Source organism: Ambystoma mexicanum, chromosome 14, assembly GCF_040938575.1.
Source record: "Ambystoma mexicanum isolate Mex_15411 chromosome 14, UKY_AmexF1_1, whole genome shotgun sequence".
NCBI lineage: Eukaryota > Metazoa > Chordata > Amphibia > Caudata > Ambystomatidae > Ambystoma > Ambystoma mexicanum.
This window is the reverse complement of record NC_090940.1, coordinates 206,316,284-206,342,265: the sequence shown is the minus strand read 5'-3', so window position 1 is coordinate 206,342,265 and position 25,982 is coordinate 206,316,284. Positions and strand designations below refer to the sequence as shown.

Below are 25,982 nucleotides of genomic sequence, written 5' to 3'. Positions count from 1 at the left end.
TCAACCACTGGACGAAGAAACTGAAGAACTTGAAGAGGACACCTGCTGCAACTTCTGGACCGTTGGTTTGCCCGGTGAAGCCCTGCTGCTATGCTGAAACTCCAAATTCATACCGAGAGAGAAGCCCCTGCAAGGACGACTTCTCCGCTTGAGTTGGTGGGACCAATCAAGTCCAATGTAAGCCACCTAGACATCCTTCTCAGAGCTGGTTGAATTTCCACAGAGCTGCTGCTGGAAACCGCTTAGCCAGGGAGAGGAACACCAGATTGTGTGCGTTGCTTTTCAGCTGGCCAAGAGCTCCAAGGAGATCCTCCGGACTCCCAGAAAGCAGGACTGACTGAACCTGAGCCCCAACAGAGGGCGGGACCCCAGAAGCAAGGAAAGTCCATCTCGACAGCCAGGAACCACAGTGTTGCTATTTGCGGTAGTCCCAAGAAGCTGAAACACTGAAGTGCCACTTGTTGGAAAGATTGGCAGTTGCGAGCGGTGACTGTCCCATTGCAGTGCAGGAGTCCCCAGAAGTCCTACCTCTTGTCCCCACAACTGAGGCCCAGGAACAGAGAGATCTGTAGAGCTGCACAGGAACAGAAGTCATCTGCTGCAATTTTTCTTCAATACAAAAGTAGTGTAAAGTCTGATAGAACTTACCTCTTGTTGCATTTTCTACCTTTCACAAGTCTAACAGCTTGTGGCCCATTTGATTCTTCTTTCTTCAAAGACTTCTAAAAACATAGTGCAAAAACTTTGTCTACTTACCTGCAAAGAAGGACTTCAGCCAAGATAGACTTTTGCCTATTGACTTTGGCTTAGCCTTTTTCACTGAAGGTCTCTTCTTGGGTGACCTGAAAATATTAGTCTGCTTAAGAATATTTGTGGTCTCTTGTTGTTCTAATAACCTTTTCCTTTTACCAACTTCTAAGAGTATTCTAAATACCAACAGTAAGATATTAATGTCCCCAGCACCCTACCTATTGAAGTCACCTGAGGGTGTAGGTTGCGTCTGTGGGCCATTCCAAAAGAGTCTTTAATGATTTAGAACCTAAGATTGTGCAATATTGAAGTGTAGTTGTGTGTTACTTTTTATATTGCTCCCTTCTGAAGGCTTATCTGACTTATAAATTAATAATTGTTTATTCAGGAAACCTTGGGTGTAAGAGTTTATTGGAATACTTGTCACAGTGAATCTCTGAATAACTCCCCTACAGCTCACATTGACCACTCTTGAGATAAGCCTGGCTGCTCAACACGCTACCAAAACTGTGTAGTACAAGCTTATATCAAAGGTTGGGTTTCCTATACCTGTAGTCAGAGTTGTGTGTGGTGCACCCAAAGGGTACTGCATACAACCTTTGCCTAAAAACTGGTCACTGGATCCCCTTGGTGGTCGAGAACAGGTGGAGCAAACGCATATAAAAAATCACAGATTGCCTGCTGTAGAATGACGTGTCTGGCCCATGCGTTTTGCTCTTCTGCTCCTTCGGCAAGGCTAGCAGGTCTTTTAGTCTGACCTTTCGTCAAACTGAGACCCTTTCATTTTCTGATACTCCTGAGGGGTTTGGTGGTCACTGAACAAAGGACACCACAACCACATCAGGAAAACACCAAGCCCCTGCCTAAGTCCTATCAAATGTGGAGTCCCACAGGGCTCATGCATAGCCCCTACGCTGTATAACACTTTTACCAGACCCTTATTCAAAATCTTAGACTCGCTGGGCATCATATATACCAATTATGCAGATGACACCCAGGTGCTCATACCTCTCATAGGAGACTACCTAGCTGACTAACACCCTCAACCTCATCTACTCCACCATACAATCTTGGATGGCAGATAATTAGCTTTGTTTAAACAGTGACAAAATGGAACTCCTGCTGATAGGATCCCCCTTCACCCTAAATAAACTTGCCAAAGAATATCAAACATTCACAATTGATAACATCCCTATCACAGTATCACAACGATTAAAACACTAGGCGTATACCTTGAACCAAGCCTCACCATGGACAGGCAGGTCAACGCCATCGCCTCCTCTGCAGCTTACCACTCTAAGTTGATTAACGCTGTCAGACCATTCCTAACCCAACATAACTGTATCACCATAGCTAGAGCCCTCATCGGCTGTAGACTGGATTACTGCAATGCTCTCTTCATATGCACATCCCAAAAGAACTTGGCCAAACTTCAGATAGCACAGAACAACAACTTAAGGGCAGCCACTGCCATCTCACGCAGGGATCAAATCTCCACGATCAGAAGACAGGCACATTGGCTACCTATCAAGGAAAGGGTCGTCTTCAAAACACTACCCCTAACCCACAAATGTATTCATGGCCTCGCCCCCAGATACCTTTCACAAAGGATCTCCAGACAAACAGCCTCCAGACCTGCCAGATCTGCCTATGCCAACCACATCACAGTACCTCACTCACACAGTGTGTGTGTGCTGGAGGATCGAGCTTCCCAACTATGGCCGCCACTCTCTGGAACAAACTCCCAGACTAGATTAGATCTATCGAGTCCCATGCCGCCTTCCGCAAGGCCCTAAAAACAAGGCTCTTTGTCTAAAGAGTCTATTCCTCATGTATGTCTCTACTCTCGCTATAACCTGAACTCGACATATTCTGTATTGTAGAACATTGTATTCAGTAACTCAACTGTATAAATAACTATGTTGTTAAGCTTCACACATTGGGCCGCTTACTGTAACCCACAAGCAAGCCTTCTTAAGTCTACTTATAGCGCCTCGTTGCCTAGAGGGCTGCAGTGCGCTTTACAAATCCAAAAATAAAAAATAAATAAATTACTGCCTTTTCCTTTCTAGGTGGGACCCTCTACTGGCTCTAAAGCACTCAGATTTAAAACAGTTTCTACTTGTGGCATCTTTCGTTTTACAAAGTTACTTACTTGTGAGTATTGTTTTTGTACGAAAATATGGTATGTGGGCCATCGCTCATTGGGTATCAGTAAAAAAATGTGCTATGTATACAAGAGCACCGACTCCACTTCCTGAGAGTGAGGCCTGGGCTGGTCTAACATGAATACCACTTAAAGAACCCGGTGAGCTTGAGGGAGTCACTAGCATTACTCGAGTCAGGAAGACTACATGAGGACCTTGACCACAGGGACTCCATGAAACTCTCCCCAACACTGGTGCACCATACTGTTGCTGTGTTAATTTTATAGTCAGTTCTATCAAGTGCAGGCACATTTTGAAACACAGTAGGTGTCACTATGCCCAAAGTATATGTACATGTAAGTTTATCAACCTCAGACATATGAAAGGCAGAGTTGGCCTTGACAGAATTTGGGACTGATCTGAAATGGTAAAGATCGCTACCAAGTGCTTAACACACTTAGCTATCCTTCTGAACCATAGTAGCACTAAAATGTATCAATATGCATTTTCGACTTTGCAAGTGATCATTATGGTGCCTACAAATACCCAAAAATGCGACAAGAATTGTACTACAGCAAACAAACAAATATGCACTACAGTGAACACAGGAAGAATTACATGACTAACTGATCCAAATGGCATGTACTTGTCAACAGCTAGTCAGAGGATTTATAGCCTCACCAGCACAAATAAAATAACGTTGCGTGTCATTTATGATAAAAATGGGCAAAGAATTCTTCGCATCAGGCTGCCATGTGGGTGGGCACGTAGCAGTTTGTCTGCCCATAAGAGGTCTCTGGTCTTCTAGGCAAGAAACCGCCAGCCCAGCCACATAACTAACAGGAAATCGTTACCCCGGGTACCCCCGCCTTAGGAGAACTCTTAATGCACACCACACAAAAACAGAGTCACTCTCCCAGTCAGGCTTGGGATTTAGCCGGACAGGGAGGATACATAAAGTTCAAAACCCATAATAAACCAGCAAGACTAAAAAAGTTACTCACCGTAGTGACTATCTTACTCCTTGTCCATAGTCCCCTTTCCGCCATACTTTTGGGACATTCCGTCCTTCGGGACGGGACCAGAGCACCTTTTGACGCATCAAAAATATTACTGTCCTTTTAGATTTACACAGGGCTATAGCCCCACCTTCCTGAGCCCCACCCAGTACACCACCTTTCAGTCTTTTTCTGTCGCCAAAGTCGAAGGACAATTTAGCAAAGAGGAAACTATTTAGAGGGGAAGGCGGGCGGGCGTATGGAGGAAAGGGGACTATGGACTAGGAGTAAGATATTCACTATGGTGAGTAACTTTTATACTCCTTCGTCCCATCCCCTTTGCGCCATGCTTTTGGGAGATTCCCAAGCCCGAATTTATCAAAACGGGTGGATGGAAAATTCCCTTACAGAAAAAGGTTTTTAAACACTGCCTGTCCAAATTGGACATCAGCCCAGGAACCGAGATCAAGACAATAGTGCTTACAAAAAGCCGAGGGTGAGGCCCATGTGGCCACTTTGGCGATGGTCTCCCATGGAACATATTTTTGTAACACAACAGCTGCAGCTTTCCCTCACACCAAATGTGCATGGATGCCCTTTGGAGCTTGAAGGCCTTTTACCGAATAAGTCCAAGTCGCCAGTGGCTCAAAGGGTTTGTGATAGGTGAAGATCCCATTTAGGGTGAGGTGGCTTGACTGGAAGGAGAAGGTGAAGAAGCCCAGCAAAATTTCTCTTTATGACTGTTTCGTCAGAGTGAAAGGGCAATCATCTCTGCTAAGGTAAGTCCCAATGCCAGACAAATAAATTCAGCATGACAAAATGTGGATGCCTGTGGCCACTACATCTGATATGAATGACAGGACACATTCAATAGAAACTTAAAGAGGGTCAAGCTGTTTGGCAAGGTACCAGTGACAGAATCAAAGCCATTAGCTTTTGTAGTGAGCTTGTGTTGAAGGCGTGCACGCTGCCTGAATTATACACATATTGTCTTCTGAGAGACTAAACTGCATTAGGTATTTGAACTCAGGAACCATGCTGCTAAACTGAAGGATTGTGGGGAGTGATACCATACCAGTTGACTGTTCTGGTGCAGAAGATTGGTAATCTGCGGCAACCTGATCTGATTTGTTTGACAGATGCTGAAGTTCTGAGAAACAAAACCTGGCTGACCACAAAGGAACTATGAATAGCAGGGTGCAATTGCTGGCACTCCTGAGTTTCAAGAGCGTCCTATGAATCAAGGGCTGCGGAGGGAAGGCGTACTCCCACATGTGGTCCCACGAAATCTCGAGAGTATCCCCGATGGAAAGAGGACCAAGTCCCTCCCTGGAAGCTTCTTATTGGCCGATGTCGCGAACAGGTCCACTGTCGGAGTGATCCACTGCAAAAAAAGGTGGAGAAGAACCCTCTTGTTTATCTCCCACTTGTCGTTTGCCACAGACTGACCAAATAGAGAATCTGCTGCAATAATTTCCTGCCCCGGAATTTGTACTGCCTGCAGCCAGATATTGTTCTGCACCGACCAATCCCAAATTAAAATGGCTAGGTCCACAACGGGCCGAGCCCGGGTACCTCCCTGTTTGTTCACACAGAACATATCCACCAAACTGTCTGCGCTTATTCAGACTACCTTGCTGAAGATGGAAGGGCGAAAAGCTTTCAACGCCAGAAAAAGTGCCAAGAGCTTGAGGTAATTGATACGAGACATCCTACCCTGGGACGACTGCAGATCAAAAACTTCCAGGTGATCCAAAGTAGCACCCCAGCCAGAAGGGAGGGGTCTGTAGTTATTGCGACTTGTGGTGAGGGCTCCCAAAAAGAGGCTCCCACCGAGAAGTTGGTGGGGTCCGATCACCACTGGAGATCTGTAGCCATAATCAAGGGGATTGGAATCATTCGGGAGTCTGGGTCTGAAGCTCCAGACCAGTTCCTGCTTAGTACCAGTTGCGTGCATCTCATCTTCAACCTCGCCAGAGGAAGAGCCAGAACACATGAGGGCATCAGGCCCAGAAGCCTTTGAAACCACCAAGCTGACCTGAGGGATAAATTGAAAAACAGGCGGCATGTGACTGAATTCTGTAATCAATTCCTCTGCCAGAAAAATCTTGGCTTTGATGGTATCCCAGCGAAAACCTAAGAAAATCAGAACCTAAGAAACAGTAATTGACTACTTTAGCCAGTTCACCGACAGTACACGACGTAAAATCAGTTGGAGAAGGAACTGAAGATGGTTTGCTGCAGTCTGCGGACAGTGACTCCGAAGCAGCCAGTCGTCCAAATATGGACAGTAAACTCCTTGGAGCCTGAGGAACGCTGCAATAACCGCCATCATTTTCGTAAAGACCTGTGGGGCTGAGCTGAGATCAAAGCGGAGGAATTGATACTGAAAATGTTCCGTTCCTACTGAGAAGTGAAGAAATGTGTGTTGTTGAGGCCATATTGGAATATGCATGTAAGCATCCTGCAGATCTACCATGCAGAGCCAGTCGACTTTTAAGAGGGAGGATCTAATCTGGTTGGGCGTGATCATCTTGAATTTCTCCTGAGGAAGGTAAAAGTTGAAATTGGAAAGTCCAAAATAGTGTGCAGGCAAGCCTGGTCTGGTCTGGTCTGGGCACTGACCAGCCAGGAATAAAACCACTCCCCTTGTTCCGATGGTGGGACCTGCTCCTCCGCCCCGAGGTCCAGGAGCTTCTGCACCTCAGCCAGCAGAGAGGGAGACACTTTCTGTTGTAAAGGAGTATGAGACGGTGGGGTATGTGGAAGAGGCGAAAGCCCGCCCGGGCGACGGACAAAACACACAGGTCATCGGTAATGGTCCTCCAGATGAGAAGAAATCCATCCTCCCACCGGAGACTTGTGGGACTGATTGTTACGCTCACCTGGTTCCCACGGGGGCGTCGACCGGAACTGGGCCGCTGTAATTTCCACCAGCGTGATGTGTAGCGCCGAGATGACTGACTGGACTGGCCCGCTCAGCCTAGTTTGTCTGGCTCGCAAGAATATTCTTCTGCAACAAAGGAGAAGAGGAATTAACCACCTGTGGAATTGAGTGTCAACCCACCTTCCCCACTCCCGGTGTCTTCCCACTGATCACTCTTGATGTCCCCTGCTTAGTCTCACCTGATGGTTTGGAAGGATGAGCCCTCCATCCTGCGTCGACCGCAGGGGCGCGTTGATGACCAGTTACTTCACTGGCTTAGAGGAATTTGTGAGTTCCAGTATTGACTCTAAAGTCCAATTGTTCATAAGAGTTCAAATGTCTGCTCTTCACTCTGTCCGATTCCTTGCAGGTTGCCGATTAATCCACTTGAAGATTGACAAATGGCACTCGGTAAGATTCAGGTAAGTCTATTGTGATTTTCCCCTTAGGGGTCGGGGTACGGCGATGAAGCAGAGTTGACTGTGCCGACCCGAGATGAGGTGAGGTGAGACCCCCGTGGTAAATCAGGTAAGTTTTGTGGGGGGTAACTGGTATTGTCCTTGCTTTCTCCCCTTAGGGGTCGGGGTACGGCGATGAAGCAGAGTTGACTGCGCCGACCCGAAATGAGGTGAGTACCTCCCGTGGTAAATCAGGTAAGTCCTTGGGGGTAGCTTGTATGGCCTTAAAGAGTCCCCTTGCTCACCTTGCTGTCTTTGTCTCCTTAGGTGTCGGAGGGCGGCCGCGAGATGGAGAGAGCGTGATGGAATGCTGAAGTACCACCAAGCAGGCGAGTTCAGCGCGGCGCCGTAGGAATGCGAAGCAATGCTTTAAAGACTTCTGTCTTTCAGTTCCGTGGCGAAATGGATCAGGATTCAGGTCAGGATTAAAGTTAAAACTCCTGTTCTAACCTTTATCCTTTTTGTCTTCTTGTTTCAGGAGTCCCAGGACTGAAGCGGGCGTGGCTGAAGACTGGAGCTGCTGAAAACACAGTGAGCGTTACGCTGCAGCAAGCAGAATAACGCGAAGCACGTGTGGCTGTCTGGGCGTGGTTTAAATAGCCTTGGAAGAAGATCCAGGTAAGTATTCTTCCACAGCCCCACCCAAGTAACAAAACAGTCCCTTCAGTAAAATAGTCCCTCCTAAGCCTCATTTGGCTTGAGTCTTCATGCAGCATGGTCTGCCTCAGGTGAGTATGCAGCATGGTCTGCTTCAGGTAAGTTATCAATAATGAGCCTGGCGCCCATGGCGCCAGGACTGTACCCAAACAGCTCCTAACTGGGGCTTTTGGGCATGCTCCAAGTGGCATGATGCCTGCTTCCGGGGCTGCTAGGCCTGGTCTGGTCTTCCGGGGGCAGGCATCATGACACTGATGAAAAAAAAAAAAAGTTTGCAGACTTATCAGTGGCAAGGGCACCGGTAGCAGAAGAGGAGGCTGAGGACCGGGGGGAAAAACGGCCACCTTGTCTCTGTTGCTTGCGTCGGGACCCACTGGTGGAACGATCTGGTTAGCGCGACTTTCGGTCCTGAAGCCCCCTGAAGCCCAGAAAAGAACTTGATCAGGAGTCGGATTTGTGAGGCTATGACAGTTTGGGAGGAGCAGGTTTTGCTAAAACATACAAAGACTAAGCTATTCGCGTACACGCTTTTGTTTTATTTAGCTCGTCATCTGTGGAGCAATGTAAATGTTCTTTGCCCTCAAAGGGCAGGTAGAGCACCTTTTCTTGGACCGCTCTTGAAAACTTGTGACCATGGAGCCACGCCTGGCGTGAAACATCAATCCCAATCATGAGGCCCAGAGCTGTAGTATCCGCATGATGGACCGCTGCCTCCAGCAGGTCCTGAGCCAACAACCTGGCATCAGAAACACCTTCTTTGAATTATCACCTTTGTGTTTGCCTGACGTAGCTGAAGCCCTGCATTGGCAAAAACGTTCTTTCCAATACTATTGAGGATGTAGCGTTCGCTAGAAATTCTTGCGACGCAGCGGTGGAAGAGGAAGAAGGCTTAGACTGAAGCGTAGCTGCCGCCAGTACTGTGGACGAAGGAAGCAGACGGGAAACCAAATGAATGTCTTCAGATGACTGGAGTTTGTAACGAGCATCAATTTTCCTGTTAATGCGAGGGCCCTTATTGGGTTTCTCCCAAATTTTGTGGGCTTCTGCCAGCACGTCCTTTTGTAGAAAGATTTGAGCGCTCCTGTGATTTCAACGTCAGGGCCCCCGATAGGGCTCCCTCCTGCAAAGCTGGGGGTTCCCGAGTGGAATTTCTAACACCACCATCAAATGCAAGACTGTCATGGAACGCCCTGACAGAAAAGAGCGGGTCCTCATTGTCTTCGCTCATCTCCCCCTCTTTCGTTTGGTGGGAAATGAAGGCTGTTCCGAAACACGTGGCAGATCGGGCACTCTCGGTTCTGAAGGCTGCAAAACAGGAGTTGGTGGCACCGGAGTTGCTGTAGTGGGAGGTGGCCCGCTAGAAGCAGAGAAGGCAATTCCGAACCATTCTGAGACAGTGGAGGAGTGGGTTGAGGCGCGAGAGGCTTAGGGCAGAGATTTCTAAAATACACCTTCATTGGGTCCAAGTGCATGAGGGCTTGACATTTGCACAAGAAAGCATCCTCCGGGGACGCCCTAGGCTGTTGCGTGGGCAGTGGTCGATCCAACCGACTGTACTTCTATGACTCTGTTGAAATGGACTGCCAAGACGGCCCACCCCTGACTGGATGAACATAATGCAGAGGGGCCGATGTTGCGAGGAAACGATATGGTTGGCGGAAGAGGGAATCTCATACTCCAGTCGATTGACGGCCTAAAAGGATTTCGGTTATCCAGCTCGGGCAATGAAAATTGGGGCCCAGTCACTATCCGGAGTGCTCCTGACCAAATTGTTAAGCTGGCGGATCTGGACGGCCCGACAAAATTAATGCCTCAGACAGTGCAGGCTGAGCCGCCATTTTTGACTCTGAAGAAACCTGTGTCAAAGGCCTATCTGAAGCTGTTATGAGAGGATTTTTAGGAGCCGTGCAATAGATTTTAGCGAGCTGTGAGGGGAACCTCAGCAGAGCCGGTATTCGAAGACAGTGGACCTTTACCAGACTTCTTTGATCCCTCAGCAGAACCGGTATGGAGTTTTGCCCCTTTGAGGGGAACTTCAGGCCAATGCCCGGTATCAAGACCCCCGTAATGGGGACCCTCAGTCCTGCTGGTTTCCTTTTTAGTTCCTTTTTGGGGATCCTAACGAATGACCCTTGTACTTTTAGCCCCTTTCCAGGGAACCTCAGGAGAAATCCTGGTACATTTTACCTCCGACTGGGGAACCTTGGGAAATCATGCGGTACTATTGGTCCCTGTATGTGATACCTCAGGAGTTATCCAGTAGTTTCATCCCTAGGCAGGGGAGCCTCAAGGGTGACCCAGGTACATTTAGCCCCTTGAAGGAGATCCTTATAAGGGACTCCGGTATCCAGATTAAAACACTTTCGGGATAACTCGGGCTAACCCTGGTGAGGCTAGAGCCGTTGAGACTTCTCCCAGCATCGGACGACATCGTGAAAGAGTCACCTGGCAAGGGTGCCCTAAAAAGAAAATTTTCTTTTTAGGGCCTCTTCTCATCCTTTAACTGCTGAAGGTGAACAGGAGGCAACCGATGGGACATGTCCGCCCACCTGACCAGGTTACGCTGAAGTGCTTGAACAGATACAGTCTCACAGTAAAGACAGGAATCCCACCGATGTTCTAGGCCCAAGCACTCTAGACAAAGAGAATGAGGATCCTCCCTTGCAAAGAGACGCTTGCAAGATGAACAGGACACGAAACCCTGACGCTCCGGCATAGACGGATATGAAGGTGACCGCCGAAGTGGGCAGGAAGTTTGAAGGACAAGATGGCAAAAAAAAAATCCCAACGATGCAAGTGTGTCCGAACGCGACTATGCAGAGAAAAGGACTGGAAGGCGCTAGCTAGGCGGGGCTCCGGAAGGTGGGGCTACAGCCATGCACGGTGGCCCCCGCATTAAAAATAAAAGGACAATATTTTTTATGCCTCAAAAACTCCTCTGGTCCCATCCCGAAGGACCAAATGTCCCAAAAGTATGGAGGAAAGGGGACAGGACATAAAAGTAATACAGGCAGCCATCTCATCAGGTAAAAAATTGACTTTCTACCTTCCCCCGTTCCCCCAACCACACAATGTATAGGACGGACTAGTACAAGGATATGTAGAGTTATGAGATATTTCGCCATTCAGTGATTAATAATTGCAAGAAAGGAAAAGGTAAGAAAAGTTGTGGCAAGGACAGTGGTTAAGAGGCATGCCTGGGCACTTACTCTAATACATTTGGAGGATTTTTACAAGCATTTATGAAGTACAACCCACCCGACAACAAATATATGGTGGTTACTAGAAAATGTAAAATTGCTTTTTCAGTGAATACTTTAATGCTATTCACATAGCAAGCACAAAAAAATCCACTCACCATTTGTGCTGAAATCATCCAAAGGAATAATTACATCTCCAGCATCTGGTGCCAACATGGTTAAAGCATCTGGTTCAGCCTTCAGCTTGTCGAATAAGCTAGAGGGCTCAGTTTCAGATTCAATCTCAACTGAAGTCATCTCTACATCAGGAGTCTGCTCTTGTTTCAGTATGCTCTCAGTCTGACCGAGGGAGAAAATTAAATCTTTCTCAACAATGCCACTGTCAAAAAAAAGAAAACACTACAAGTTATACAGCCATATAGTCAAACACAGCATGCATAGCAAGACTACCCCTTTTCTACTGGTTTTAAGTTACAAATGCTCCAAAATGTGTACACTGAGAAAGTTTAAAACTTTTTAAATTTGCAGCTAAATCCTCAAATTAAGTATTTTCAGCATTTGCTAGACCAGGCTACTATGGAGATCACGAAACCAGGGAGAACATTTTACTAGCTTATTTTCTCCACTTTGTACTCTTACGCACCAAAAGAAGTGCTAGTGAGATTTTATCACAGCACTCGAGGTATGTAAAACCATTTAACCTAAAGGTAGAACAGGGGTTCCAACCAAAAGGAAAGACCAACCTCTATAATGGTAGCTGTGGCAGAGCAGTCAGGCTTAACTCAAAGGAGAGAGGACGGCTTGCAGTAAAGATCAGTGGATTCACAGTCCCCCCCCCCCCCTCCAAAGAATACTCCACACAAGCATACTGAAATGAATACACTTAATAAATCACACATATCTAATAAGGTCAAAAGAATTGTCACCATAATCCCTAAACCTCTAGAACATAGTACGATGTTACAAATGTACACCACACATTTCATACAACACCTAGAGGTAGAAAGGGGGTTAATACTTCGGCAACCAAACCTGGGGGCCACCAAAAGTGAAGATTAGGTAAGGCTTACAGTACTAGACACATAAGGCTCTATTACACTCATACAAAATATATACAGTAAGAACTAACAGTTCTACAATGTAACACACTTTTCATAAACAAGACTAAGACCAGGACTTGTTAAGCATCTTCCATGCCACTTTAGGCAAGTATGAGGTAAGGTCAAATGTTCCCCAGAGGAATCAACAGGTCCACCAAGGCTGTATGCGTAGCTGTGGTTATGAGCAAACGTCTGAGAAGTCTCAGTTCTCCCCCACAGGTCGGAAGAAGCAATCCGCCTGTTACGTAGGAATTGGTGCAGTCACACTGCGTGAGACTACACAAGACTTATTTGCTTGCTATTAGGTAACCAACCTTTCGGTATAGGTCTGTACTTCACAAGTTAGTATTGTGACTGAGCAGCTAGGCCTATCTAAAGAGGGGCAAATGTGAGCTCTAGAGCTGTACAATTGAATTTCTTAATGCAAGTAGGCAAGTGACACTCAAGGTTCGAGTTATAAATAGTTATTTTATTTAACGCCAGTTTTAAATAAACATAAAAAGGCAAAAGATTTTAACAATACGAATAAACTTTGAAATTACTTTTCAGAATCTATAAAGCCAGTGAATAATCTTTGGATAGTTTGAATACATTTCTCCTACACCCGAAGGTGACTTCAATCACAAGGATAGTATTTGCATTTATACATAACACTAATTTACTTTGTAGATTCTAAGTTGCAGAAATGAAATGTTAAGGGAAGCAAAAGGGTTAGAACAGTTTCTCAGAAAATGTGAGTACAACTGAATCCTCCAATGAAGTCTAGATAAGCCTTTCCCAGCAGTAACCTTGTTTAACAAGCCACAACCTATTGGGGGGAGAAGCAATACCAAAGTCAATGGATTTAGAAGAGTACCTTTAGGGAGCCAGGACAGCCAAAGTTATTTGGACACAGTCTACAGTTCTGATGCACTTCTTGGATAAAACTGTTGAACAAAGTTAGAGAGTTCAGAAAAATCACTTGTAGGTACACAAGCTGTTGAGCCTGTGCAAAGGGGGTTGAAATCAACTCAGAAAGTAAGTAGGTGCAAGTCTCAAGTGAGACAGCACGACTTAAGGCAAGAATGTAAGTACCCTCAAACCTGGAAATGTACCTTCCGTTAGAAGTAAGGGGTCCAGATGGATTCCGTCTTGGTACAGACAAGCAGACCCTGGTTCCTGAGCCTCAGTCGTGGGGACAAGAGGTCGGCGGCTACAGGTTTTCTTCGTTTCAGCATCACTTTGCGGTTTCAGCGCTTCGCAAACAGCACTGATGCAGAACACTGAACACCGTTTGGATTTTACTTGCTCCCTCGGTACTGGACTCTGGATCGGGATTCCCTGCTTCTGGAGTGTCTTTAGGAGGCCGGATTCGTTCTGCGGCAGATGTTGCACTCGATTATGGACACTCGCCCCCTGGCAGTTGGCTTCTGCAGCAACGGAGAGGCACAGCAAGTAGAGGATGGCACCAAGTGGAGTTCGTCTCAGGGTTAGTTGGTCCCACTAACCCAAGAGGAGAAGTCATTCCGTCTTAACTCCTCTGTCGAGGTGAAAAAGGAGGTCAGCACAGCAGCAGGGCTTCACTGGGCAACTGAAGGTCCAGGAGGTTGCAGCAGGCTTATCTTCACGGTTTCTTCTTTGGATGTTTCTTCCAGTGGTCAACTCTGCCTGTAGTCCCAAGAACCTTGCTTTTTAAGCAAGATTTCCCATTCAAGCAAAGTCTAGGCGGTTAATCACACAGCAGGGTGGCTGTCCTGAAAGCTGGCCAATTAGGACTGGTTTTGTGCAGGAATTCCAATGAGAAAGGGCAGGGGAATTTCAGGACCCTCCTTCACATCCTGTCCTTCCAGACACACTAAAAGTGTTGCATGTCAACATGCAAAAAGTAGATGCCTATGGAGTTTGTCAGACTCCAAAACAGTAAAAACACAAAATCCAAATCAGGTAAAAAACACATGAGATGGAGAAAAAGGTCCCACTAACTCAGGAGTTAAAATTAAAAAGTCCTAAATCCAGCAAAAGAGCTGGGGTCTATAAGGTGGGAGGAATTCAGCGCTAAAATAAAAATTCTCCCCAACACTGCCCTTCTGGACAACAGCGGGTTCCTACCGCAAGGAAGAGGACCAAGCATTAATTTGGGAAAATTGCAGCAAACAATCGAGAAATGGTCCCAGCCCAGAATTCAGTCCAATCAGTGAGGACGACCAAGAGGACGACTAAGACAGCTCAGAAAGACGTACAGTAGCCATAAATAAACCAGTGTTAAAGGGGAGGACATCGGGTCTAGCGCCGGTACGGCCATTAGGTGGGGGAGGATACAGTCCAGCCCTGTTGTATAGATTCTATATTAGTTACAATCATTTATCTTAACCGTATAATTGCAGGCCTCCAATTTCCAAAATCGAGGGAGCATAGTGCTTGATATCATAAGGTGAATGCTGAGAAACAAACATTTAAAAGGTTTTCAACTTCCTTTCATCGGATCCTTGGAGACAGAGTCTTAACTAACCTCTGCAGTGTAAATTAACCAGAAAATCTGCAAGCATATCGGCAGCAACTTTGAAAGAAAATGCATGCGTGAGACAAAGACCATCTCCCCAGGGGGGGCGCCAGCCTCATGCAGGGAATTTGTGTTCTTTGCAAATAGGTCACTCTTCCTGAAGAGATAGAGAAGGCAGCACCTGTGACTAACAGTCTACTCAAAGCTTAAGAGAGACTATTAGTGTGCTAAATACTTTGTTTCTTTTCGGTCAAAAAGGAATCAGCGAAATAGTGAAGTGATATAAACTGCGAGGAAAGGTAACGTGCAAGAGGAGCATTTTGCTCATAGCGTGCTTCCGTCTGCTGCTGCAAAGGAGAGTCCTCGTGACAGAAAATGTTAACGTGAAGAAAGACTGAGCATCTCCAGCGTGTGAGTGTTTTGCTTAGGTTTGTTTTCTGAGAGACGGAAACGATCCTGTAAATCATCTAGGCCTCATCTTCAAAAGACTCCTATAGAGGAGAAGTCAGACCAGCTTTGGAAATCAACTGATTTAAGAGACTGTGCCACAGTCTAAAAAGAAGAGTACAAGATGATGCTCACAAAGGGTCTAAAACTTGAAATGGAAGAAGTCCGTTTTAAAAGGAGAACTTCTAGTTGAACTGCCTCATTTAATTAAGGACTTCAAGGCTGGGCACAACGGCTAGCCAGAGAATCCCAACCTGGAGCTAAAAGTTTAGTTAGTAGTTTAGTGGGGAAACCAGTAGTTCAGGATAAGCAAGCATTATTTCAGAGACCCTAATCTAAGAAGTTGGTAAGCTAAGTGTCGAGCCATACTCTTCAACTTAGTTTGGCAAATCGCATTTACCTAAAGAGGTTTCTAACGCAAAGGCACTGACCCTCCAGCTTTTGCAGGGGTTACTTCTGTGAGTCAGAGAGGTAGGGGGTTGTAAGGAATCTCATGTCGTCGTCACTGTTCCCAAAGTGGGAGCCCCTTTCCATAAGACCACTACCCAATAGTTCTCCTTGGGTGGTACTCGGGGGGTGGATCTCATGGGAGGGGACCAGTGACGACCACATCAGGATGACATAGTATTCCCATCAATCACCTGACCCTAGACCCCTTTGCCACAGTTACCACACCTTTCCTTCACCTCATTCCTCTTCAAACCTACTCTATGTACTTTTCTAAAGCAGTACAAATAGAACGTACAGAGACTAGGAAGAGTCTTAGTGAGTTACCACATCAGCACTCACTTGGTACTGAGATGAGGGGGAATGCGGAGCAATACTGAATAACCATTGAAACCACTTTCATCAGTCTAGCGTTTACAGACCATTGATTGGAGGAAACAAGCAAAAAAACAAAGAAGGACTTGACAGGTCGTCAATCCCTCCATGGAGGAACCACGGGAGCGAGGAAGAACCAGACGTGCAGGCGGGTGCTGACCGGAACAAAGAGGAAGGAGAGCGTGTCCTGGGCCAGTCCAGGACAGGAGGACCGCTCGGCTCCCAAGCTGGCAAAGACTCCAGATGACCCAAAGACCTGGGAACCTTGAGAGTGCAAAAGCATGAAGTTCCAAAAGGAAAGAAGACTGCAGAGCCGCGCAGAGAAAGGGAAGCTCGGAAGTTAGTGGAGGACCCTGAGCAAAACCAGCTGCCTTAAGGTAGCCAGCAACCGTGTAAGCCACACCAGGAAGCGGGAACACAGAGAAGGCTGAAACAGGAGGGGGTCAGATGGGCCAGAAAGCTGGGAAATGAGGGTCTGGGACCATAATGCTCCAGGAGGAAAGCAAAGAGGTACACAGACTGGTACCAGGACTTGGCAGAAGAGTAAACCAAGTCCAAAGAAAGAAAAAGTAAAGTCTGCATTGTGGGTCTGGGACTCACACCCAAATAACTAAAATTGAAGAATAGTGGAATCTTCACACAGTAGTTGGCACCTTAGTGAACCAAGTCTGTGGGATCCACTACAGCTTGGAAAGTGCATCTAGGCAACTCTTCGTCACAGTACCTGGTGAGAGGGGACCAGGTTTGCATACAAGGGTCAAAAACCTGCTACAGCTTGGGAAGTGTGCCCAGGCTATCTTTTGCTGCAGTACCTGGTGAGAGGGAACCAGGTCTGCACATTAGAGGCAGGCACCCACAACAGCTTGGGTAGTGCACCCAGGCTGTTCTTCAGCAGTATCTGGCAAGGGGAAGCCAAAGCTGCCAACCAGGGCCTGAGACCAGAAGGAACTGCGTTGTAAGCCGGAGTAAAGCAAGCCATTTACCTCAGACAATGAGTGGCTAAAACCCCATTGGGAAACTATGACAAGCACTAACGTTTGGCCAAGGGAAGACAGTCATTCCTTTGGACATCTGCTCCTTTGATTTAGCTAGTTTAGTGTGTAAGGGACAGAGTTAGGATTTTGAGACTGAACATTGGGACTTTCGCTTTGGACATCTAACACTAGTTATTTCAGTTGAGGCAGGGAAAGCCCTCTTAGAGTTAGGGGTTTCTTTTCCTTTTTAACGCTTGAATAAAGGTTTATAGCCAACACTATGAACCCTTGTGCCGGAAGTCTTATTTCTGGACCCTTACATGGCAGATAAGGATTTTAGGGGAAACTATATAGGTGGGACTATAAGGAGATGCTAAGTGATGTGACACCCCCACCCACCCTTATTGACTCCTCGTGCAGACTCACTTCGCAATTTTCCATGAACCCAATTTGGGAGGAGCATATAGCCCCCAGAGGGATTCAGGGGGTGGGGCTAGCAGGGACTCCCATGCAATTTTGCACACTGGGATTCCAACACCCACACAGGATGTTTATTGGCCTGTCTAGGACCAGGGGCCAGTCTAAACTAGTCCAAACCACATAGCTGGTGCAGGGCTGGGCTCCAATTGAGCTCATGTTTTCACAACACCAATTCCAGGCATGCCTCGTATGTTTCCCAAGACAAACTAATGGCCCAAAAACAAAATGGCAGAGAGCTGAACTTTACAAAAATAAAAAATGCATTAGTACCCCAATGACTACCAAAGGTTCATTGGGCTACTAATGCAGTAAATCTGCTTGAAATCTTCCTAAAGGACCGCTGTTCTAGGAGCTGCATGGGCTACCATAGTATCATATTGTAATTGTTTTTCAGCAGCAGGGTGGCTTTGGTTAAAGTCTCCCTGACCACAAAAGGGGCCAGAGCCTGAAAAACAAGGGTTGTTGGGGGCGACGCAGAATCCCAATAATGGAATCCTTCCCCATCAAAAGGCATTGGCCCTCATTACGACCCTGGCGGAATTCGGAAAACGATGGCGGAAATGCAATACCGCCATCGAATAGCGCTCGGTGCGACTATGACCCGTCACCGCAAAGTACGATGCCATTAGCGACACCGTAGTGAACGCCAACGCTAACTGCACCAAGCACGCGCGCGCGCGCCATGCCAAACCGTAAACACCACCATGGCGCAACGGTACGCCAATTCCGACCCCAGCGGACATGTACCGAACGCCATCAAGCATGGCGGAATGCACCATTCCGCCATGGTGAGAAGTACGGCATCGCGAATCAACCGTAAACGGCCCCACTGACTGCCCGTACACCGCTCCCTGCCCACAAAGTACAACTCCCCGTAGGTGCAACGAAGCCACAATGCAACCAGTGAAATGCACAAGTCACCCATGCATGCCAACGAACAAATGAACCTCAAGAGGGGCCAATGGGAGCTGCAGGGCACAGATGGCACGAATACAGAAGCCATCCCAATGGACATGACCACAGTCCCCCACCAAGAAACGCACGCAAACACAGGCACCTGTGACCAGCAATATTCAGAAAATCACAACATTCCACCAGTCCACCTGGCTGACCGGCATCTGTCACACAAAACCCAATCCCCCGCCCCTGAGCATGACAACATTCAAACTGTCATATTGGCAGCCCCCATCCCTGACCTCACGGACTTCGTAGGCAAACGCGCCCAGTACAGGACCACGCAACAAAACTCCGAAGCTGGAACCCAATGCAGATCCCCTCACAATACATCGCTCCCCAAATAGGAATATGCCACATCACTTGCAAAGAAGAACGCTACACGGCCCATATCAGAATAGAATTTTAATGCACATCAATATCACCAAGCCCATACAGCCATCAGGCCATGAACTCCAAAACACATTACACCATTGTGGGCTGCATCCGCAAGAAATGACCAGCCACTACTTGTGTGACGCCCTGTTCCCTCATGGTACACAGAGCCACATTCACGTACGAAAAGGCAACATGGAAGCGCACAGAACCGCAGGGCCGTCCCAATGGGGAGGCACTAGTCCAGCTGAAAGGCCGAAATGTTGCTCCGAGCCACCAGTACTGCGTAAGGGCATGTGGCCCATTGGCGATCGTCCCATAAGATCGTAATGCTGCTCCACTGATTAACACGAAGCAGCAGGTGTCGGGAGTAAAACCCATCTGCAGGAGTGGCATACAGATGGCAGTGGCAAAAGGGGAGGAGATACCTGTCAACCAAAAGAAAAGAAACAGAATAGAATGGCCATCAGAACTACATTCGAACAACTCACTTCAATGATCACACTAGATCCACAGCCATATGCATGCAAGCCCACTCCAAAGGATCATCACCACCCCAAAACCACTTGCGAATCATAACTATCTATATCGAGGTGAAAACACCATCACAAACGAGTGTACCTGTGCATGCGTCTGTGAAAACAGAATCATTCAGATGGGATTGGTAACGTGCATGGACACAAGTGTCTGAAGGCGCGTTGAGACAGGGAGGGCTCAACAAGGCCAGATAGACGATGGTCCCACTATGGCAGCCCTGCATCACATAGCGCAGGGGGGGCGGACAGATCCCAAGAAGCCCTGTACATGGCAAACTCTGTATCAAATCACCTGCCCATGCATCCATTCATCATTCCCTCATCCCGTAATGAAAACGCCTGAATATTTACTCACATAACATTAGAAATATCCATTGAGTCTGTGCGTAATGCAGCCTGCAAAATCCACAGTGCCCCAGCACGTAATCCCAGTCTAGCGAAGTAACATGTATTTGGGAACGTCCTGCCTTATCGTCCACTACGCAATTGCGCATCCCATACTATTCATATCAATCATAGCATTCTCGCCATGGCCCCTGTCCCAAGGACATTGAACAATAGAACGTTATATTTGCAGTCAGACCTGTGGGCATCTCCTCGCCGCTAGCTGAAAACCGAAAGCGCCGCCCTTCGAATTCCTCATTTGCAACATCACGTCGAAGAGGCATCTGTGGCCGTTTGAAAACACTAATTAATCCATCGAGTGCGGCTGTGTGTGAAAATGGCAACTGCCTTCACCCACGAATGGGACGCCCCGCCCGTCGTTGCAACTCGGTACAGTGATGCATGAGGGTCCACCGTTACTCGAGTACTACGTTCCACTGACCCTTCACAACTCTGTTCGCGACTGCACAGATAGTATGTGAAACAATGGGACCACAGCAGAATGAACATATCAACCAATGTTACACGGCCATCGGGTACAAATACAAGATTGCAATAGCAAGATGCCATTCCACGAATTGCAGCGTTGTGCGCGGAACGTGCTCGGCCAAAGGGGAGAGCAGTTTGCACAGGTGGAATGAATCACCACAGGTGGAGGCCATTCAGCCTGGAAACACATAAATTGCACAGCCAGTCTCCTCCCACAACCACACCGAAATGCTACCGGCAGGACTCGCGATGTTGGCCCTGGGGGACCTGATAGCACTGCAAGTACTCCAACTCCAAGAAGAAGACGAACACCAACTACAACCGGCCGCACGGAGGAGACGCAGGAGGAGGAGGAGGCCAAGGCAGGGCCAGCAAGGGCCGCCAGCACAGCCACTACCACCACGCAGGCAGCCCGCAATCCCACGCCTCCGAGCACATCCGTTCAACCTCACTGATGAGCAGATCCACACCCTCTACCGTCTGGACCGGGACACCATAACCGCCATTGTGGACATGACACAGGCTGACCTTGTCAGCATGATAGATAGCCCAACCGCCATCCCACCCCTACTGAAGGTGGTGTCTGTACTCCACTTCCTGGCCACAGGCACCTACCAGCACACAGTCGGACAGTTGCATGGCATTTCTCAGCCACTGTTCTCACGGACACTATTGCAAGTGCTCGATGCCCTCCTGAAGCAAGCAGACGACTACATCTCCCTACCACGCTCGGAGCTGGAAATTACCAACACAAAAGTGGGATTCCATGCACTTGCCGGCATACCGGGTTGCATTGGTGCCATCGACTGCACCCATGTGGAATTGGTCGTCCCACATGCCATGGAGGCCCAGTACCGCAACCGAAAACAATTTCATTCTCTGAATGTACAAATGGTGTGTGACTACAACAGGATCATTACACATTGTTGTGCCCGATTCCCTGGATCAACCCATGATTCTATGGTCTTGAGGAACTCTACAATACCACGCTACATGGAGCGACACGCAGGGAACAGATCCTGGCTACTCGGTGAGTCTCATTTCATGCATGATGATGTGGGGTATGTGATTCGGCAATGACCTGGCAGGAAGGGGGCGGGGGGGGGGGGGGGTGTGCGTACGTAGCAATGGCATTCCACATCATACGTTTCTCGTCCACATACAGGTGATGCTGGATATCCACTGAAGAGATGGCTCCTCACACCAGTCCGGAACCCACGGGACCAGCATGAGGAGGACTACAACCATGCCCACTCACGTACCCGTGTAGTCATAGAACAGGCATTCGGCCTACTGAAGGCTCGTTTCCGGTGCCTCAGCAGGTCTGGCGGGGCACTCCTGTACCGCCATGAGAAGGTTGCAAAGATGGTGATGGCATGTGTCATGCTCCACAACATGTGCGTACGTAGAAATGTGCCCATGCCCCCTGACGCAGAACTGCAAGCACCTGAAGATGGTCATGATGAGGGTGGGGATGTGGCAGCACCTCAAGGAGTCTGCGAGGCACCGGAGGCCCGTGACATTCGTCAGCATCTCATTGATGTATGCTTCTAGCACTCACGCCTGGTGGCTGATACATGGACACGGGACTCGTGGCACTGTGTGTGTCTGGGACATGCACAATATGGACTGTACGCCTATGATGGCCTAGTACACAAAGATCAATGTCCACACATCTCATTGGTTGATCGTGCACTTTTTATGGCATATGTGATATCATGTTGTACACCCTATCGACCCGCCACCCAAGTGAGCCCAACACACCCCCTCCACCCTCCCACCTCCCCCCCGAACACCAGTGTCCAAAGATGCTCATCGTCAGTGGGCAGTCGCTATTGCAAGCCCCCTCTGCGGGTATCAGGGGCACCCCTGCCTGTGGAGCGCAGGTTCCTCCCAGATCTACGTTGGGGGCTGCCCTGGACGGAACTTGCAACGGATGATGTCTCTGCCTGCTCACGTCCATGCATGTCCCTAAGGGTTTGCGAGAGCTCAGTGAGCACACGGCGCACTGCGGCAAGTTCACCACATACGTCTTTGGACGTCGCATGCAGTTCCCCCCTCAGGCTCTCGGTGCTTCTCTCCATTTGGACTCTAAGGCTCTCGGTGCTACTCTCCATTTGTGCCCTTAGTGTCTCTGTACCTCTCTCCATTTCTGCCCTAAGTGTCTCAGTTGATGTTTCTATGTCTGCCTTAGTGCCCCCACATTCATCGGCATGGTCCTTGAGGAGCGTGGCCAGTTGCTGCTGTTGCACTATTAACTGGTCGAGGGACTGTTGCCTCTGCTGGGCCATGGCCATTTGCGGGGGTGTCACAGAGGGGCTGTTGTCCTCATGTTGCCCTGCCACAGGGCTTGTGGGGGATGGCCAGTCGTCGTCTTGTGGGTGCCCCTGCGTGGTATCCTCATGTAGTACGGGATGGAACAGACAGGGGGATTGGGACAGGTCATGGATGGATCTGACTTCGACATCCCCGTCTTCTGTGTCGGAGCATGCTGCCATCAATGGGGTGTCACCTATGGTGCTGCTGCCACCGGAGGCAGTGCCTTCTGTGGCATCCGTTGGGTGGACCTGTGGTGGTGGTGTTGTGGGCATGCTGGCTGCTGGGGTGCCTGTTGATGTTCCCTCCTCTGTGCTGCCACCTGATTTGTGCTGCTGCCGTGTCTTGATGCGTGCAGCTGAGGTGGAGGGTCTTTGGCCGTTGGTCTTGGCCCTCTTTGCAGGTGTGCTGGTAGGGGTGTCCTGCAGCTCGTCGTTTGGATCGGACCCTGTGGTGGAGTAAAGGAGGGCGAGCGTTATTAATGGGTCTGTGGGAATTGGAATGGCAATGTATCACATGCATTGGGGTGGTACCTGAGGGTGATTTGGGTCGGGGCCTTGGAGGTGCTTCCATTTTTGTGTGGAGTGAGGGTGCAGTTGTTTGGCAGCCTGCAGTTAGGGTGTGCCTGCTGCACGTGTAGTGCGTGTTTTAGGGGTTTTTAATTATTTATGTATTTATTGTGGGTTTTAACGTGCGCTATCAGGACGATGTGTGTGGACGTTCTCCTGGACATGTGTTTCTGTTGCACTATGGGGACACATGGTGCTTCACATGGATGGACTTTGTGGTTTTGGCATTGTTTCATTAGGCCCACCTACCTGATTCTTCGGATGTCTGCACTCCTTTCTCCATCCCTCCGACTCCCTCTATGCTCTCCATTCCGATGGTGGAGGCACAGATTTCTTCCCAGGGGGTCAGCTTGATGGGTGATTCCGACCCTCCCCCGGTGGCTGTGGCAATGTTGCGGTTGGCAGAGAGTATGCTGCGGACGCGTATCCGCAGGTCGTCCCATCGCTTACGGCATTGCTGTGGGGTGCGGGGTGCGGTCCCCACCGCACTTACCCGCTGTGCCACCAGAGCCCATATGGCCTTCTTGTTTGCGAGTGCCGTCCTGGTCATTTGCGTGGAGAAGACGACGGCAGCATTCTCCTGGAGGGTCTCTGTTAGCACGGTGAGTTCCTCACGGGAGAAGTGGACCTGCCGCTTGCGGTCGCACGCTTTCTTCGCTACTTTTCCCATTTTTCTTGGTTTCGCTAGGGTGGATGACGGGTTGGGTTGTGTCTCAGGGTAGTGATTTTAGTGGTTGTGTGGTTTTAGTGGTTTTATAGGTGTACGGCGGCTTGTTTCCCGTTCCGGGCCCGTGTTTTAACTTCCGTTTCCGTATATTTCCGGTCACCGTACTTTACGGTAGGCGCACACTGCGGTGTCCGCTGTGATGGGTGGCGGTATTGCACCTAGGGCGCCGTACGGCGGCGGTGTGGGCCGTTTTGGGTTCATTTCCGCCATCGCGGACTTTGCACTTCCGCCATGCCGTGGTGCTCGTGCCCGATGGGTCGGAATGGGCCGCACTTTGCTCCTTCTTGCAATGGCGGAAACGCTATTTACGCTGTGGCGGTCCGGTCAGTCACTTTCCGCCAGGGTCGTAATGAGGGCCATTGTCTAAAATCGCAACAAAATAAAAAAAAAAATAATAATAACAAAACAATGGCAAGATGGAATATGAGGAGGTACAAATTAATTATTTGGTAGAAAGAATATGAATATACAACATTTGGCACACTTTGCCATTACGGATATCGTGGAGGTTGAAAGGTAAGCAAAATTATGCACCCTTTGAAAATTAGAAAATATTACATTCTGAGCAAACAACAAAAATGGTAAAACAGCATATCAAACTTACATCAGTCTTTAAATAATCAGTTAATTTACACACCCATTAAACTGATCTGAAGAAAACTAAACACTACTAGTTAATTGAAAAGCTATCATACTAATCTTATCACTGGCTTCAAAGTACCTTTGCAGGAGCTAGGTTGTGAAATATACATGTTTTGTAATTGGAATACTATTTTCACCCTTGTGCCAGTTCGGTCCGAATTCCATTCTTGGGTTCCTTTTGCCAACCTAAGTAGCCCAAGACTTTTTAATGTCAGAGGGACTACTACAGAGATCCACCTAAAGCCACAATTAATTAATGGTATGCTACCTTTAGTAAACAATATGGCCACCAGGCAGGGGAATTCCTAGAGCACGCCATTGATCCCTGGAGACTTTGTTCAGCCAGAAAGTGTGTTTGAGTGGGTTGGTGGCAGCTGTTTTTCTTTTTTGCTGCAGAACCCAGTCTTTTTACTGTCAGTAACCATTTGCCCCAAAAAGGTGGCAAAAGGACTACCAATGCAATTTATAAGTCCTACACACAAGCCATTTTGTTTTGTGGTCTTTGTTTGGACCAAGAAGAATGGCCAAAATGGCAATTCTGCCTATGTGGGTATCTGGTGTAGACTGGGGGAGGAGCTCCTTGACACCTCAGTCTACATCTGTGTGTGCCACTTAGTGAATTAATTTTGGCTCGCCAATCCTGAAGGGATGACAACCTAAACTTTGTAAGGAGCTTTGAAAGACACTGTTGCGAGATATAGATATAACAATATATCACAAGAGAGCCAGAGCCCTTTGAGGGATTGGTTTGCTGAAACTTGCCTTGGAAAAACCCGAAAAAAGGGGACTAGGGATACTGCTGCTGAAGAAATAACTACCTTTGAGGCTCCGAAATTTCCAACTCTGTCTCTCCATGCCGGGTAAGCATTTCAAACCCTTCGCCTTTGATCTAGCCTCCTGTATGGGGACATCTGCACCCCCTGGTGCTCTCATGAAGCCCCGTGTCTGCGTGGTAATCACTGGACCCGAGGTGAAACGCGCTGCTTCCTTGCTGGAACCAGAAGGGTCTATTGTTGCACTCCACAACTTTTTTGCTCACTTGTGGGACATCCTACCTCTGAACCCTACTGCTGCCCGTCATCATTGTCATGCCCTCGATATATCTGACCTCATTGCGACCAACAAACTAGACTTCCTAGCAATCACGGAAACATGGCTGCATCCTGCTGCTGGCCCCTCCCTCTCTCTATCCATTCTGGATGGCTACACCATATTCAGGAAAGATAGATTGATGGCCAAAGGAGGCGGAGTAGCCTTCATTGCTAAAACGACCCTCCCCATTAGAGAAACCCCAAACCTAACCATCAGCTCTGGCGAGCTGCTATCAATTCAACACTCTTTGTCGGCCACAGCCACCCTTAAGATCCACCTAATTTACAGAGGTTACATGTCTTTCCATCGAAAGATGTACATCGAGGTGATGTTAGATCAAATCTTTTTCAGAGAAAGATGTTTCAAAGAATTGCCATACATAAAGTGGAAAGTGTTTATACATCAAGACCCTTTCATCGAATAGAGTTTCGTTACATAAACACTTTACATTTTTTGAATG

The 25,982-nt window shown here is 48.1% G+C and overlaps 1 protein-coding gene across 2 annotated transcripts in view; it reads right to left on the bottom strand.

Annotated features, from left to right (window-relative positions):
* The window catches only part of HIF1A (hypoxia inducible factor 1 subunit alpha), a 650,717-nt gene that overhangs the window by 324,160 nt on the left and 300,575 nt on the right, over positions 1-25,982 (bottom strand). For both annotated transcript variants that reach the window (XM_069638929.1, XM_069638928.1), the window contains exon 9: positions 11,295-11,515. In XM_069638929.1, coding sequence (XP_069495030.1) covers positions 11,295-11,515 — 221 coding nt within the window. The remainder of the gene's footprint in view (positions 1-11,294; positions 11,516-25,982) is intronic.